This window comes from Dipodomys merriami, unplaced genomic scaffold (assembly GCF_024711535.1).
Source record: "Dipodomys merriami isolate MVZ:Mamm:240054 unplaced genomic scaffold, mDipMer1.0.p SCAF_19, whole genome shotgun sequence".
NCBI lineage: Eukaryota > Metazoa > Chordata > Mammalia > Rodentia > Heteromyidae > Dipodomys > Dipodomys merriami.
This window is the reverse complement of record NW_027203270.1, coordinates 29,665,322-29,679,885: the sequence shown is the minus strand read 5'-3', so window position 1 is coordinate 29,679,885 and position 14,564 is coordinate 29,665,322. Positions and strand designations below refer to the sequence as shown.

The 14,564-nt window shown below is 44.4% G+C and overlaps 1 protein-coding gene across 1 annotated transcript in view; it reads right to left on the bottom strand.

Moving 5' to 3' along the window:
• Nucleotides 1-8,080: 8,080 nt before the first annotated feature.
• The window catches only part of Kpnb1 (karyopherin subunit beta 1), a 32,893-nt gene continuing 26,409 nt past the window's right edge, over nt 8,081-14,564 (bottom strand). Inside the window, exons 18-22 of the mRNA XM_070028205.1 lie at nt 14,304-14,447; nt 14,072-14,177; nt 13,310-13,424; nt 12,574-12,735; nt 8,081-11,121 (exon numbers count right to left, since the gene is read on the bottom strand). Of these exons, the coding sequence (XP_069884306.1) occupies nt 11,121; nt 12,574-12,735; nt 13,310-13,424; nt 14,072-14,177; nt 14,304-14,447 (528 nt within the window). The 3' untranslated portion in view covers nt 8,081-11,120. The remainder of the gene's footprint in view (nt 11,122-12,573; nt 12,736-13,309; nt 13,425-14,071; nt 14,178-14,303; nt 14,448-14,564) is intronic.

The following is a 14,564-nucleotide window of genomic DNA, read 5'->3' as shown; positions in this document are numbered from 1 at the left end:
TTTTTTTTTTTGGTCACTATGTGACCTTGGACAAGTTACTTATCCTCTTGAGTTAGGCTGGAAATGATTCCTGACTTGTGGTTCTCATGGGGCAAAGCATAGGGATCAGAACTAAAGGTGCCCTGTAACTGCCTGGGAGGTGTTAATGAGTCATTTTTATTTTCCGGTGGATTAAAAACCCGTGGGTAGAGGCAGAGACAGCCTAGCTGCGGCTGGAGAATGACCAGGGCAACGTGGAGGTCCCTGGCTAGGAAAGCATCCCCAAGGGATGCGGGGCATAGGTGGGTAAGGGGCCTTTTGCTGGTGGTCAGAATTGAGCTGGGAACCTGAGTTCACCTCTCTGCTCTGGTGAAAGGAGGAGGAGGAGGAGGATCAAAGGAAAAGGCTCTTGCTCTGTGACAAACAAGGGCAGCTGCCATCTTTCGCACTGTAAGAAGGCTGGGCTTTAGTTGGCCCTCCCTCCTGAGGGCCAGCGGGAGCTCTGGACACTCTTCAAAGGAGGGGATTCTCACTGGCTTCTCCTCCTGCTGCTGGCCTGCTCCCTTTTATAATCCGGAACAGGAAGGCAGGTCAGCCACTTGCGCTCAAGGCAATAGCTTTCTCTGAGCCATGTGGGATGACCCATCTCTGGCAATGAAGGCCAGGCAGTTGTCTGAGACATCTGTAACTTCACACTAATCCCAAGGATGAAGCAGATGTCATCTTTCCCTCCCTCCCCCCACTCTTTCTTTTTGCCGGTCCTGGGGCTTGAACTCAGGACCTGGGTGCTGTCCCTGAGGGTTTTGTTGTTGTTTTTGTTTTTGCACAAAGCTAGAACTCTACTGCTTGAGCCATAGCTCCACTTTTTGCTTTTTAAATAGTTTATTGGGGCTAAGTGTCTTGAATCTTTCCTGCCCAGGCTAGCTTTGAACCATGATCTTCAAATCATAGCAGCTTGGATAGCTAGGCATACAGGCATGAGGCTCCAACACTCTGGGCCTGGGCACTGTCTCTTAGCTCTTCAGCTCATGGCTAGTGGCCTACCACTTGAGCCATAGCACCACTTCCAGCTTTTTTCTGTTTATGTGGTGCTGAGAAATTGAATCCAGGGCCTCATATGTGAGGCAAGCACTCTACCACTGAGCCACCTTCCCAGCCCCATGGTCCCCTTTCTTAATGATTTACTAATTCTCTTCTGAAGCAGAACATGCAAGATTGGAAGCTAGGCCAGAACGTGTGCTGGAATGAATTGTCTCTACAACCCTTGATGCACATGCAGTTACCACAAAGTGGACTTGTGACACTGAAAAACCAGTCAATTACTCTCAGCCAATTACTGGCTGAGGCCAGTAGGTGCAAGGTACAGACCTAAGTGAGTCACTTGGTGGGGTGGAGCCAAGTGATTCTGTTCTGGGCTCAAGTGGCTGGTAGCAAAAACTCCAAATAGCAATGACTGACACTGGGCACGGATGGCTCATGCCTGCAATCCTGACTACTCAGATTGAGATCTGAGGATTTAGATTCAAAGCCAGCCTGGGCAAGAAAGTCCATGAGACTTATCTCTAAATAGCCAGAGGGGCTGGGAAGGTGGCTCAGTGGTAGAGCACTTGCCTTGCATACATGAGGCCCTGGGTTCGATTCCTCAGCACCACATAAGCAAAAAGAAAAAAGCCGGAAGTGGCGCTGTGGCTCAAGTGGTAGAGCGCTAGCCTTGAGCTGAAGACCTGAGGGATAGCGCCCAGGCCAAGAATTCAGGCCCCACGACCGGACCCCCCCCCCAAAAAAAAAAAAAAAAAGAATTGTTTTAGCCGGGCGCTGGTGGCTCACGCCTGTAATCCTAGCTACTCAGGAGGCTGAGATCTGAGGATCGCGGTTCAAAGCTAGCCCTGGCAGGAGAGACCGTGAGACTCCTATCTCCAATAAACCACCAGAAAACCGAGAGTGGCGCTGTAGCTCAAGTGGTAGAGCGCTGGCCTTGAGCTGAAGAGCTGAGGGACAGCGCCCAGGCCCAGAGTTCAAGCCCCATGACCGACAAAAAAAAAAAAAAAAAAAAGCCAGAAATGGTGCTATGGTTCAGAATGGTAGTTTTGAACACAAATGCTCAGGGACAGCACCTAGGCCTTGAGTTCAAGCTCCAGGACAGGCACAAAAAGAAAAAAAAGGGGAAATAAAATTGGCTAAGATACCCTAAAACATGCCCCTCCCCCTCCTACCCTAAATCTGAACCCGATCTCAGTACATTCTCCTTCTTTCTAGCTCTGTTGTTTATGCCAGACACTTGTAAGAGCAAAGATAGTGACCCACATGTGACTAGCATGTTCCAATGGCACTTTATACTATACATGGATTTCATAAAATTTCTTTGAGAGGACTGTGGTCTGGCCTCACAACCTAGTTCTCCTACTTATGCCTCTCAAATAGCTGGAATTGCAGGCATGCATCACTACCACACTTGGCTACATTCTAGACTTATTGAATATCTATAATGTGCTAGGTATTGAGAACACAGTGAAATATATTCATGTACAGGAACACAGGTCTCTTTTTCCTTCATGGAGCTTACATTCTGAAAGGAGAGTACAAAAAATAGACAAATCAGTAATTTTTTTTTTTTTGGTCGGCCGTGGGGCCTGAACTCTGGGCCTGGGCGCTGTCCCTCAGCTCTTCAGCTCAAGGCGAGTGCTCTACCACTTGAGCTACAGCGCCACTTCCCGTTTTCTGGTGGTTTATTGGAGATAGGAGTCTCACGGTCTCTCCTGCCCGGGCTGGCTTTGAACCACGATCCTCAGAACTCAGCCTCCTGAGTAGCTAGGATTACAGGCGTGAGCCACCAGCGCCCGGCTAAATCGGTAATTTAAAAAAGATAACTAGGCACTGGTGGTTCATGCCTATAGCCCTAGACTGAGATCAAAGTTCAAAGCCAGCTTGGGCCAGAAAAATCCACAAGACTCCATCCCCAATTAACCAGCAAAATGTGGTCAAGTGAGTGAGCACCAGCCAAGAAGAAAGCCAAAGGAGGATGTGAGGCCCTGATTTTATCCCCGGAATTGGTATATATGCCTGTACATGTGCCGACATGCACACACAGCACAAAAGATCGGTAGGACAATTACAAATTGCAATGCGGGATAAAAATAAACAGCAATGGAGCATGGGAAAATGTGATCTGCCTCAGTGTTGTCAGGAAGGTATCTTGGTATCTTGTCTTGGTATCTTGTCCTGATCATATAAAGGATACATGGGAGAAACCAGGATTATGGCAAGAGAAACGGAGAAGGAAGAGAAGAGGGTAGGCGGTAGGAGAAGGTACAAGGGGGGAACAAGTGCACACTGGTCAGCTTGGGCTATAAATGCTTACAGGCCTTCTCAGGGCAGTAGGAGAGGACCTGTGTGGCCCATCTACTGGTAGGTGAGAATGCACCAAAGTGGGGCCCTCACAATCATCTTCTTTTGGAAACTAGCAGGGACATACCATCCCCTATTCCTATAACTGACTCTTGCTCTGGAGAAAGACGTCTTTCCTGGCCCATTCTTGCCTGAAAAGAGTAGGAGGAGATGGCGTTAGACTGAATCAAGATAAAAGCCAGATGACTCAATAGAAGCCGGCAGGCAGGAAAATTGATTAGCTACACGGGGCAATGCAGAATCTTGGGATTCAGATCTTAGGAAATTAAGGTCACCATGTAATCATTCTGGGCCTCCAAGAGCAGTTGTGCCACACCTGGGGGCAGTGAGGAGACCCGTCCCTCTGCCTGCTCCCTTCATGCATGTCGTCATGCACAGCCTCCCAGGGAACTGGTGTTTCAGGGAGCAATGTTTGTAAGGAAATGAATTTTGTTTTGTTTTGTTTTGACAACTCTGTATTTGCCACATATACTTCATCTTCTCCACAGCCTTTTTTTTTTTTTGTCTGTGGGGTGGGGTGACAGTCCTGAGGCTTGAACTCAGGGTCTGGGTGCTGTTCCTGAGCTGTTTTTGCTCAAGGCTAGAACTCAAGGCTCAAGGCTACAGCTCCATTTCTGACTTTTTTTTTTTGGTAGTTTATTGGAGATGAGTCTCACAGACATTTCTGCCTGGGCTGGCTTCAGACCACAATCCTCAAGATCTCAGTCTCCTGAATAAGCACGAACCATCAGTGCCTGGCTAGCCTTGTCCATTCCTATCTCCCAAATATTACTAGAGTCTCTCGGACTTTTCTGCCTAGGCTGGTCTGGCATCATGATCCTGATTTCAGCCTCCTATGTAGCTTGCAATGATAGGCACTCACCACTGTACCTAGGTACAGGTTAAGAAGGGGACTGGCTTTTGCCAGGTGCTGGCATTTCATGCCTGTAATCCTAGCTACTGAGTTGTGACCCAGGACTTGCACACATACAAAAAGGAGGGGTCTCTAACTTTTCTGCCCAGGCTAGCCTTCAACTGCAATCCTCCCAAGGAATAGAGATGTGAACCATTGGTGTCCAGCTTTCAAATAAACTTTAAAAAATTTTTTTTGCCATTTCTGGGCACTGCCATTTCAGGGACCAGGCACTATCCCTGAGCTTTTTTGCTCAACAGTGCTCTACTACTTGAACCACAACTCCACTTCTGGCTTTTTGGTTAACTGGAGATGAGTGTAATGGACTTTCTTGCCAGGGCTGGCTTTCAAACTGTGATCTTCAGATCTCAGCGTCCTCAGTAGGTAGGATGACAGGTGGGAGCCACCAGCGCCAAGCTTAAATTTTTGTCTACCTACTTTGGCAGTGCCAGGGATAAACCTAGGGCCTAGTACATACTCAAGTACTCTACCACTAAGTTATATCACTAGGTTCCAAAAAAAATTTTTTTTGTGCTAATATTGGGGCTTGAACTCAGGGTTTTGTGGTCTTGCTTAGCTTTTATTTTTCAATCAAGGTTGGCACTTGAGCCGTATCTTCACTTCTGACTTTTTGCTGGTTAACTGGAGTTGTCTTTCATATTTGTCTTCTCAGCCTGGCTTCAATCAATGAGCCTCAGATCTTGGCCCCCTGGGTAGCGAGGGTTATAGGCCTGAACTACCAACACCCAACTAAAATATCTGTGGTATGCTGAACCAGGCCTTGTAGCCCAGTGATTTGTGAAGCTGAGGCTGGAGGATGAAACCCAATTCTGGGTACCAGTAGCTCACATTTATAATCCTAGCTACTCAGGTTGCAGTTCAAAGTCAGCCTGGGCAGAAAATCTGGGAATTCTATCTCCAATTAACCAGCAAAATGCTAGCCTGGAGGTATGGCTCAAGTGGTAGAGTGGGGCTGGGAAGGTGGCTCAGTGGTAGAGCGCTTGCCTTGCCTGCATGAGGCCTTGGGTTCTATTCCTCAGCACCACATATGCAGAAAAAAAAGCCGGAAGTGGCGCTGTGACTCAAGTGGTAGAGTACTAGCCTTGAGCTGAAGAGCTGAAGGACAGCACCCAGGCCCAGAGTTCAGGCCCCACAACTGGACCTCCCCCCCCCAAAAAATGGTAGAGTGCCAGTCAAGAGCAATAAATTCTAGTATGAGTCTAATCACACACACACACACACACACACACACACACACACACACACACACACACACACACACACACACACACACACACACACACACACACACACGCCCCTTGGCAGCTGCCAAGGATGCCCCATGAGACTTATAAAACTGAAAAAATTGCTTTGCTTTTGAATTCCAAAAAGCCTTTGCCCAGGGTTTCCTGGTAACTGTAGGCTTCCACAGAGCTCTGGTACACACACAGCCTGTGGGACAGGCACAGCCTGCAAGGCCAACACCACTTGCCACCTGCATGACTTCAGGTAAGGCTCTTAACCAGGTGCTTCCCTTTCCTCATCTGTAAAACAGGACAAAACTGGTGCTTTCATGATGTGAATGCTTAAATTGATTGCTCTATGCAAGGCACTCTGGCAGTTATATGCATAAAATGGACACCATTTAAATAATTGATGAATCCTGTTCCCATCCCTCAAATTAACCCAGGGTTATGGCCATTAGGGTTTCCCAGCACATGAAGGGAAGCACCAAGAGGCCCTGCCATCCCCAGGCTTCTGGACATCTTCCCTTTACAAGTAATGACGCCACTGCATCAAGCACTGCCCTAAGGTGGTAGTTAAGCACAGGACAGCCAATGTCACTGCATTATGGGAAGATTAAGTGAGAAATACAGCAACAAATATGTGAACAAGCTTAATACACATTTACAGTTAGCAGCAACTGACTCATGCCTAACCTCTGCCTCCAACTTGAAGCTCCAATTAAACAACAAAAATGGATACATGGCTCAATGGTAGAGTACTAGCTGTCCTGTGTTGTAAAGCTTTTGTCCAAACCAAGCATGTGAACAGCTAAGGTGTTGGTATCCTGTAGACAGGTCAATTTTGGTACCGTAGGACCTTGGTCTGATGAATCATTGTTCTGCCTCACCTTACTCATCAGTAAAAGTCTAAGTGGTTGTGACAAGATAGAATGTTACAAGTCCTCATCACTTTTCACATCAGGTTTAGTTAAAAATTGGGATTTGGGGGGCTGGGAAGTTGGCTCAGTGGTAGAGCGCTTGCCTTGCATGCCTGAGGCCCTGGGTTCGATTCCTCAGCACCACATAAGCAAAAAGAAAAAAGCCGGAAGTGGCGCTGTGGCTCAAGTGGTAGAGCGCTAGCCTTGAGCTGAAGAGCTGAGGGACAGTGCTCAGGCCCAGAGTTCAGGCCCCACAACCGGACCAAAAAAAAAAAAAAAAAAATTGGGATTTGGGGTGAGGACAAGTGGAACTGTAACATGTTCCCAATGTTTATTGGGGGAGTATGTATATTAATATTGTGGTAAGTATACCTGGGTACACTGAGAAGTATCTTCTTCTGAGCAGTCTGAACCACTAGCATTCGCCTTGAAACACATCATCAATAGAAAAATGTTAGCTGGGTGCCAGTGTCTCACACCTGTAATCTTAGCAAATTAAGAGGTTGAGAGCTGATGATCTCAGTTCAAAGCCAGCCTGGGTAGGAAAGTCTGAGACTCTTCAATAAGCCATCAGAAAAAAACTGGAAATGGAGCTGTAGCTCAAAAGTAGTAGAGCACTAGCCTTGAGCACAGAGGCTCAGAGACAGAACCCAGACCCCGGGCTCAAGCCCCATGACTGATAAAAGAGAAAAGAAGAAAAATGTTCTTGGCTACCAGTTGTGGCCTGGGCAGAGCCCAGGCCGAGTTCAGGCCCCATGACCAGACCCCCCCACAAAAAAAAGAAAAAAACTGTATCCCAATGACCTCCAAAGTTGGGCAGAGAAAACATTAGAACTAAATTTCTTGCAATCATCTTAAATTCTATTTGCCTTATGATCATGCAATATAAGAGTACAAGTATAACCACACAAGGGTACAAGTGATCAAGATTTTCTGAGGTCAGAAGAGGCCAAAGGCAAAGGTAGGACAATTAAGGTGTGTGTGTGGGGGTCCTTTTTATTTGCTCATCATGAATAACATTCCTATCAATGGGCCTGAGGATCCAACTGTAGGACCCTGTTTAAATCCCAAACTAGTAGGTTTTTCCCCCCAAACTTATGAGAAAAGGAGTGAAATTCACCCTGAAAACTAGGTAAAAAGCAACTTCTCTAGGATAGACACATAATACCAGATCATTAGCCTGAAAAATATGCATGATAAGGGCTGAGAAGGTGGCTCAGTGGTAGAGTGCTTGCCTTGCATGCATGAGGCCCTGGGTTTGATTCCTCAGCACCACGTAAGCAAAAAATGCCAGAAATGGTGCTGTGGCTCAAGTGATAGAGCGCTAGTGTTGAGCTGAAGAGCTCAGGGACAGCGCCCAGGCCGAGTTCAGGCCCCACAACCAGGGGGAAAAAAAAATTCAAAAAAAAAAAAGCATAAGCAACTATCTCTACTCACCTCCACACAGAAAGCCTATTCCACGTGGTGCTTTCTCCCTGCCTCAGAGGGGAGCATTTCCATTTATTCACATTGTCCCCACCCACCCACCCGTGCATGCACAAACACTTTCCCCCATCATCATACACTCTGGCTTCTTTCAAGTCACTCACTTCACCTCCACAGAGGTGACACCATCTGGAAAAAGAAAATGAAGCAAAATGTTGAAAATAAAAATAAAGCGGACTTTATTTAGAAGATAAAGGTGGTGGTATCAGTTTTGGTTAATAAAGTTGGGCTCAAGTGTTTTAACAGGTCTTCAATGCCATTACAGACTGGCATGCCAACGGCATTCTGAATGCCAATTACAGATTGAAGATGTTTCAAAAACCAAGATGCTATCAAAAGCTGATGGAGTTGGACTTTTCTCAAAGTTGGACTAACACACTTCTTAAATAGTAAGAGTAAATAAATTGCTTGGTTCTGAAAGTTCAAACACTACACTGAACAATTCCCCTCCCTTTCTCCATAAGTCCCTAGCGCAATATTACAGTTGTCTCTGACAGTTAAAAATTTCAACAGTTCAACAAAGAGGGGCTCAGAGGAACTGGAAAAAAATGAAAAGCAAAGTTAATAAATTTAATTGGTAAAGGCAGCTGCCACTTGTGGCAAACCAAAGCGTAGTTTGATGCCCATTTTCTTCACATTTGCACTGACATCTTCCCAAACAGACGGTAACTACATTCTTGAAGGAATGTGCCAAGACTTAGGGGTGGGGAAGGCTCAGACAGTGAGTGGACAGAATGTATTTTGCATCCAGTTCTTAGGTGGCACAACTGACAACAAATACCCAGACTACGGAAAACCCGCTAACTAAATATAACTAGAAAAGAGGAGGATTAAATGCATAATCAGTGCAGAATAACTGCAAGGCACCATGACCACAATCCAACCTGCCCATTTCCTCCTCTCCATCATTGAATGCATCTGGGAGAAAGCATTAATAACAGCACTAGTCAACTGCTTCCCTGGAACGAAACATGACAAAACACACGGAAGGTTTTGTTTTCATTCATTATGGTTCTCGGTGTACTTTATTCTCCTGCTGTCTAGCTAAGCAGCCCACACAGGACAGAAATGGGTAGCACTGAGGAATGATCAGATTTGTTTTTCTTTCCCCAACATTTCTGCCCCTCCCTAAGCCCAACCCTATCTAATATCAGGAATGGTTAGTAAAGCATCCTTTCCTGCAAGGAACAACTAAAATGGAAAAAAGGCATTAAGAGGACCAGGACTCTTCTCAAATAGAGCTTAGGAGCTGGTGTGAGTTTGCTATACACAATGGAGCATCTCTCCTTCAAACACCTGATTTTTTTTTTTTTTTTTGTACACTGGTTCATAGATCGGCACTTGACTTTGAACCTGGCACCAAAAGGCACAATATCTGATACCCTGTAACAAGAGCTATTAGAAATGCTGCTGCATGGATAGGCAAAACCGAGCCAATCCCACTTACAAATGGAAGGCTTGGATAGAAAGGTGAAGATGCAAAAGAAACTGAGAAAAACTAAGCGATCATCTTTTGCTACAATGGAAACACAAGTGGGAATAAGAGTCTTGTTTTTAATCCTCCACCAGGAAGCAATGAAAAAATTTCCTTGGTTTTTTGGAAAGCAACATTTTCAAAATGCCAGCAAACACCTAATAACTAACTGCAAAAACCAAAAGGGGAATCAAAGCTCATTGACATCCTGTCTTATTGCTGAAGAATTTTAAGATTAAGGGTGTCCTGTTCCCTTGTAAAAAGAGAAAATAATTCTCATTTATGGTAATCAGAGCACATCACACTTTAAAAATACTAAAGCGTGTGACCAGGGGAATATTCGACACCATTTTTCTTCAACTTCAGTGGAAAAATATAACCCTTTTCAAGTGCCATTTTCATTAAGAGTACTAGTTTGTGTGTGTGTGCATACACACACACACTTTTTGCTTTTGTTAGTTGAAGTGCAGCAAGAGACCAATATCACATTATAATCAAATAAGAGAACAGAAGGCCAAGCAGTTTCCAAATGGTTATTTTATCAGATTGTTTGAACATTAAATTTATCTTCATTTGCAATCCAAAGTTACCTGAAGTTTGCTGTTTTTTTTTTTTTTTTTTCGTGTGTGTGTGTGTGTATTTTATTGTACACTTGTTTGCTAAAATTCTTTGGCACAATTTTCTGGGGGTGTTCAAACTGCCACGATACAGGTCAGGAGAGAGCTTTGCTTTTGTGCTGCCAATTTTTGAGAATTTAAATTTGGGTCTGGGTTGTGGTTGTATTTTCATCTTTGAAGTCTGTATCTTTATTTGTAACAATTGTACTTTTATTTTTCTATATCCTCTAACTCCAGAGCGATTGTTCTCCCCCCCTCCCCCGGTCTACATTCACAGTTGAACCATGTTATCAGGAAAGGCGCCTTGATGAAAAGATCAGGATAGGAGCTCTGACCATTCGTCAGTGTTTTCCCTAGTTAAAAAAAAAAAGAAAAAGAAAAAGAAAAAGAAAAACAAAAAAACCTAGAGCGTCTTTCCTTTTTTTTTTTTTAAACACACATCTCTTGTGCTGCATCAGTAGACAGAACTTCAGTTAGTTTCATGAAATGCAACATCTAACCTCTTGTTTTCTGGGAAAAAGAAACTGCAATGACTTGAAGTTGAGAATGTGGATACCGCCTCACTCACACACACTCATTCTCAGACTGTAAAAATCCCTTACCCTCCTTCTAGCCAGTACATATATAGTACCACATGGCAAAGGTACAGTGAAGGAGGGCTCAAAACCCAGGCTCCATCTTTCTCCTCAGTAGCAAAGGCCAGGCTGCCTTTTACAACAAAGCACCACAGCTGAACCTAGTCCCTCCTCCTCTCCCAAACCAGTCATTCCATTCGGCACCAAAGACAGAAAGCTAGTTCTAGCAACCCCTGGGAAGAGACAGCTCTTTTGTTTTTTAATAAGCAAGTAAATCCATTGTTTCTCTCTTTTCCAAGATGGCCGATGTTATGGTTTTTACGAAGTCAGTGCTTACTTAAGCTCACTAACAGCTCTGCTGTTGGCGGCTGTGGCTGTGGCAGGATTTTCAATGTGGTGTTTAAGCCTCACTCACTCATCCTCTCATTCCCAAACATTCAGCATCCGTGCACACTCCTCACTTCCGGGTTTTTCAAAAGATTGGAGATTTCCAGTGGGGGTCTCAGGTTATCATCCCAATGGTAACAGATCTAAAAACAGATGAAAGAAAAGGTCAGTCCTGAAATCACATGTACCTACTAGAGTTCAAACACCACAAATTTCTACAACCAAGTGTTTCTAGGTCTGCAAAGGATTTGATAGCTTCTCAACGCCCGCTCTCTCCCCCTGCCCCCACCCCCCCAACTTCTTATGTGTCATCTGCTGGCTCCAACATCTATATCAGAGATATAGATGACAAAATAATGAAGTTGCTCAGTGGCAGAAGTGTTTTGTAGCAAGTTAGAAGACAATCCTTATTAATGTAAAAAGACAAAATTGAAAACATCTGATCTAAGATTTGTGTGATACAGTTTATTGAATAGTTGAAGGGAAAAAATACTTTCAAAGCAGGAGTTAAGACAACCTGACAATAATATTCTGTGCAGCTTAGCAAAACACTGTAATAAAAAAAAGGGGCTAGGGCTACAATTCAGTAGCCCTAGCAGCATGGTCCAGTGTTAGATCCCAGCCCCAAGAAAAAGAGGGCATAAGAAAATAAATAGCTGGTTACTGGTGTCTTACGACTATAAATCCTCCTCAGGAGGCTGAGACCTGAGGATCTTTTATTTTGGGTCCGGTCGTGGGCCTGAACTCTGAGCCTGGGCGCTGCCCCTCAGCTCTTCACAGCTCAAGGCTAGCGCTCTACCACTTGAGCCACAGTGCCACTTCCGGCTTTTTTTTTTGCTTATGGGTGCTGAGGAATCGAACCCAGGGTCTCAAGCATGCAAGGCAAGCGCTTTACCACTGAGCCACCTTCCCAGCCAGACCTGAGGATCTTGATTTGAAGCAAGCCTGGACAGAAAAGTATGTGAGACTCTTATTTCCAATTAGCCACCAAAATGCTGGAAGTAGAGCTGTGGCTCAAGTGGTTAAAATGCTAGCCTTGAGCAAAAGAGCTCACAGACAGCACTTCAGGCCCTGAATTCAAGCCCATGACTAGCACCCCCCCGCCCTGCAAAAAAAACCAAACAAACAAAAACAACCAACAAACTATGGAAAATGCTTTTATCCATGATTTTTATAAAGGATGGGGGTGTGAAAATTTTTGAAATTAAGTTCTAACATCATGAAGAAACAAATATTTGGCTCAAGGAATGACAGGCTGGCAGGCTCATGCTTATAATCCTAGCTACTCAGAGAGCTGAGATTTGAGAATCAGTTCAAAGCCAGCCAGGCAGGAATGTCTGTGAAACTTATCTTCAACTAACCATCAAAAAGCTGGAAGTGGAAATGTTGCTCTAAGTGGAAGAGTACTAGCCTAGAGCACCAAAACTAAGAACAGTGCCCAGGCCCTCAGTTCAAGCCCCAGGACCAGAAAACCCCCAAATCCAAACCACAATGAAGTCAGCCCTTGCCAAAACAGCCTACCCCAAAAAACAAAAACAAAAAAACCAAAAACGAACACGCCTCCCAAGATAGAAGACTTGAAGACAAGATCTTACCAAGCTTGGTTCTTCAGTTTCCTCAGTTCTTTTGTTGCCCATGTAGCAAGAGTTTTTGCTTTGTTAGTCTTCGATCTCCGTCCTTCAGTTAACAGTTCATGGATCATTGGCCTAGCTTCTACTAGTTTCAGTACATCCTTTCCAAATGCTGTACATAAATCTCTGCATAAAAAAGAAAAAAGCACCCATGGGCTGAGAATATGGTTTAGTGGTAGAGTTCTTGCCTAGCATGCACGAAGCCCTCAGTACCACATACACAGAAAAGGCCAGAAGTAGTGCTGTGGCTCGAGTAGTAGATCGCTAGCCTTGAGCAAAAGAAGCTCAGGGACAGTGTTCAGGCCCTGAGTTCAAGGCCCAGGACTGGCAAAAAAATGAGCCCAGCACAGCACCAAGTTTTTCGAGCCTGCCAAACCAGTGCTGAGCTAACTGCACATTTCTTAGCATTCACCTACTTCTTTAAACTGGACCAAAAAAAAAAAAAATCTCTTATTAACTACCATAAAGCTGGAGGTAGTGATAGAGTGCTAGCCTTCAGCAAAAAGCTTAGCGATATTGCCCAAAGGCCCTGAGTTCAAGTCCCAGGATCAGCACAAAAACAAAGAAAAGAAAGGACAATCTTTGTGCCAAAGAAGTGGGAGTGGATTGCTACTATTCACATTATTCTCAAGGTTCTTTCCTGCACATTTCTCATTTTCTAAGAGAACCTACTCAAGTACTGAAAGCACACTCAACTTACCCTATCAGTCCAGCAGCGCAGGCTACTACTCCATCTGTATGATCCTCATCTCCAGCAATATGGTCAATAAAAGACAGAATAAATTCTACTCTTGGTTGTACCAGCATTACGTCCGCTATTAAAAAAAAAGAGAGAAAGTTTAGTGAATTGTACTGTATGTGACAGGGCCAGATATCCTTTTAACATAGCAATTATTCTACTTCAGATTAGGTTGTCTTTCTCCAAGTCTACAGAAGATACAACTATTCCTCTGTTTACAAGCAGAACAAATATAGATGCAACAAGTAAAACTTTTCATCTGAGCCCCACTGACAAAGAGGTCACGTACAACTCAATTAGTAATCAAAATGTAGAGGTGAGTCACCAAAACCTGCCACTCATGGTTGGTATAGAAAACAATCAGCTTTCTGTTGTAGTTTTTCCAGCAGACTTGCTGGATCTCATCTTTTGCAATACTCAAGGCAGGGATAAGGTACAGCTCAATGGTAAAGCACTTGCCTAACATATACAAGTCGAGTTTCAGCCCCAGTATGAAACATTTCTCCCCACATACACATCTAAGACAAAGGAACAGGAGGAGAGGAAGGAGGGTAGAAATAGTAAAGTGTATATACAGCCTTCCCAAAGCACTCTTCATTAGGCACTGCACTGTTCCCTATTCCGCTAAGTAGCAGTTGCAAGTTCACCAATAAGCTGGCTACAGGAGGTAAGACAAAGCCTATTTGTCTCCATGGCAGCTAGGCTGTAAGTTGTATACTCAACGGTGTACGTTCTCCTCATCTCCTTTCAATCCCTGGACAATTCCGGTGTAAGCTTCCAAGCAGCCTTCTCTTAGCTCATTCAGATAATCCACCATGTCATAGTCTGACTGAAAGAGACAAAGAACAGAACTTCCATGATGATAATAACCTTTCTTTAAGGATAGGTATGAAAATAGTCCTTCTGTTCCAGTGAGAGATGGACTCACAGTGTACCAGGACAGCTTCAAGCTTACCTTGTCCACCTGGGCTTGGGAGGCCTGCTGAAGAGTATTCAACACAACCTCTAGGTATTTTTTAAACTCTCCACCAATAGCAAGGGCAATATCACCAAACACAGACAGAATCTGTGGCTTCACAGACCTGTGGACATTCTCATTCTGATAAGAAAAATAAATAAATAAATTAATTAATTAACAACTTATGTGGTCCAACAGACAGAAATTCATGTTGGTTATTTCTGGACAGAGACTATATGTACTTTTCCTTTGTATGAC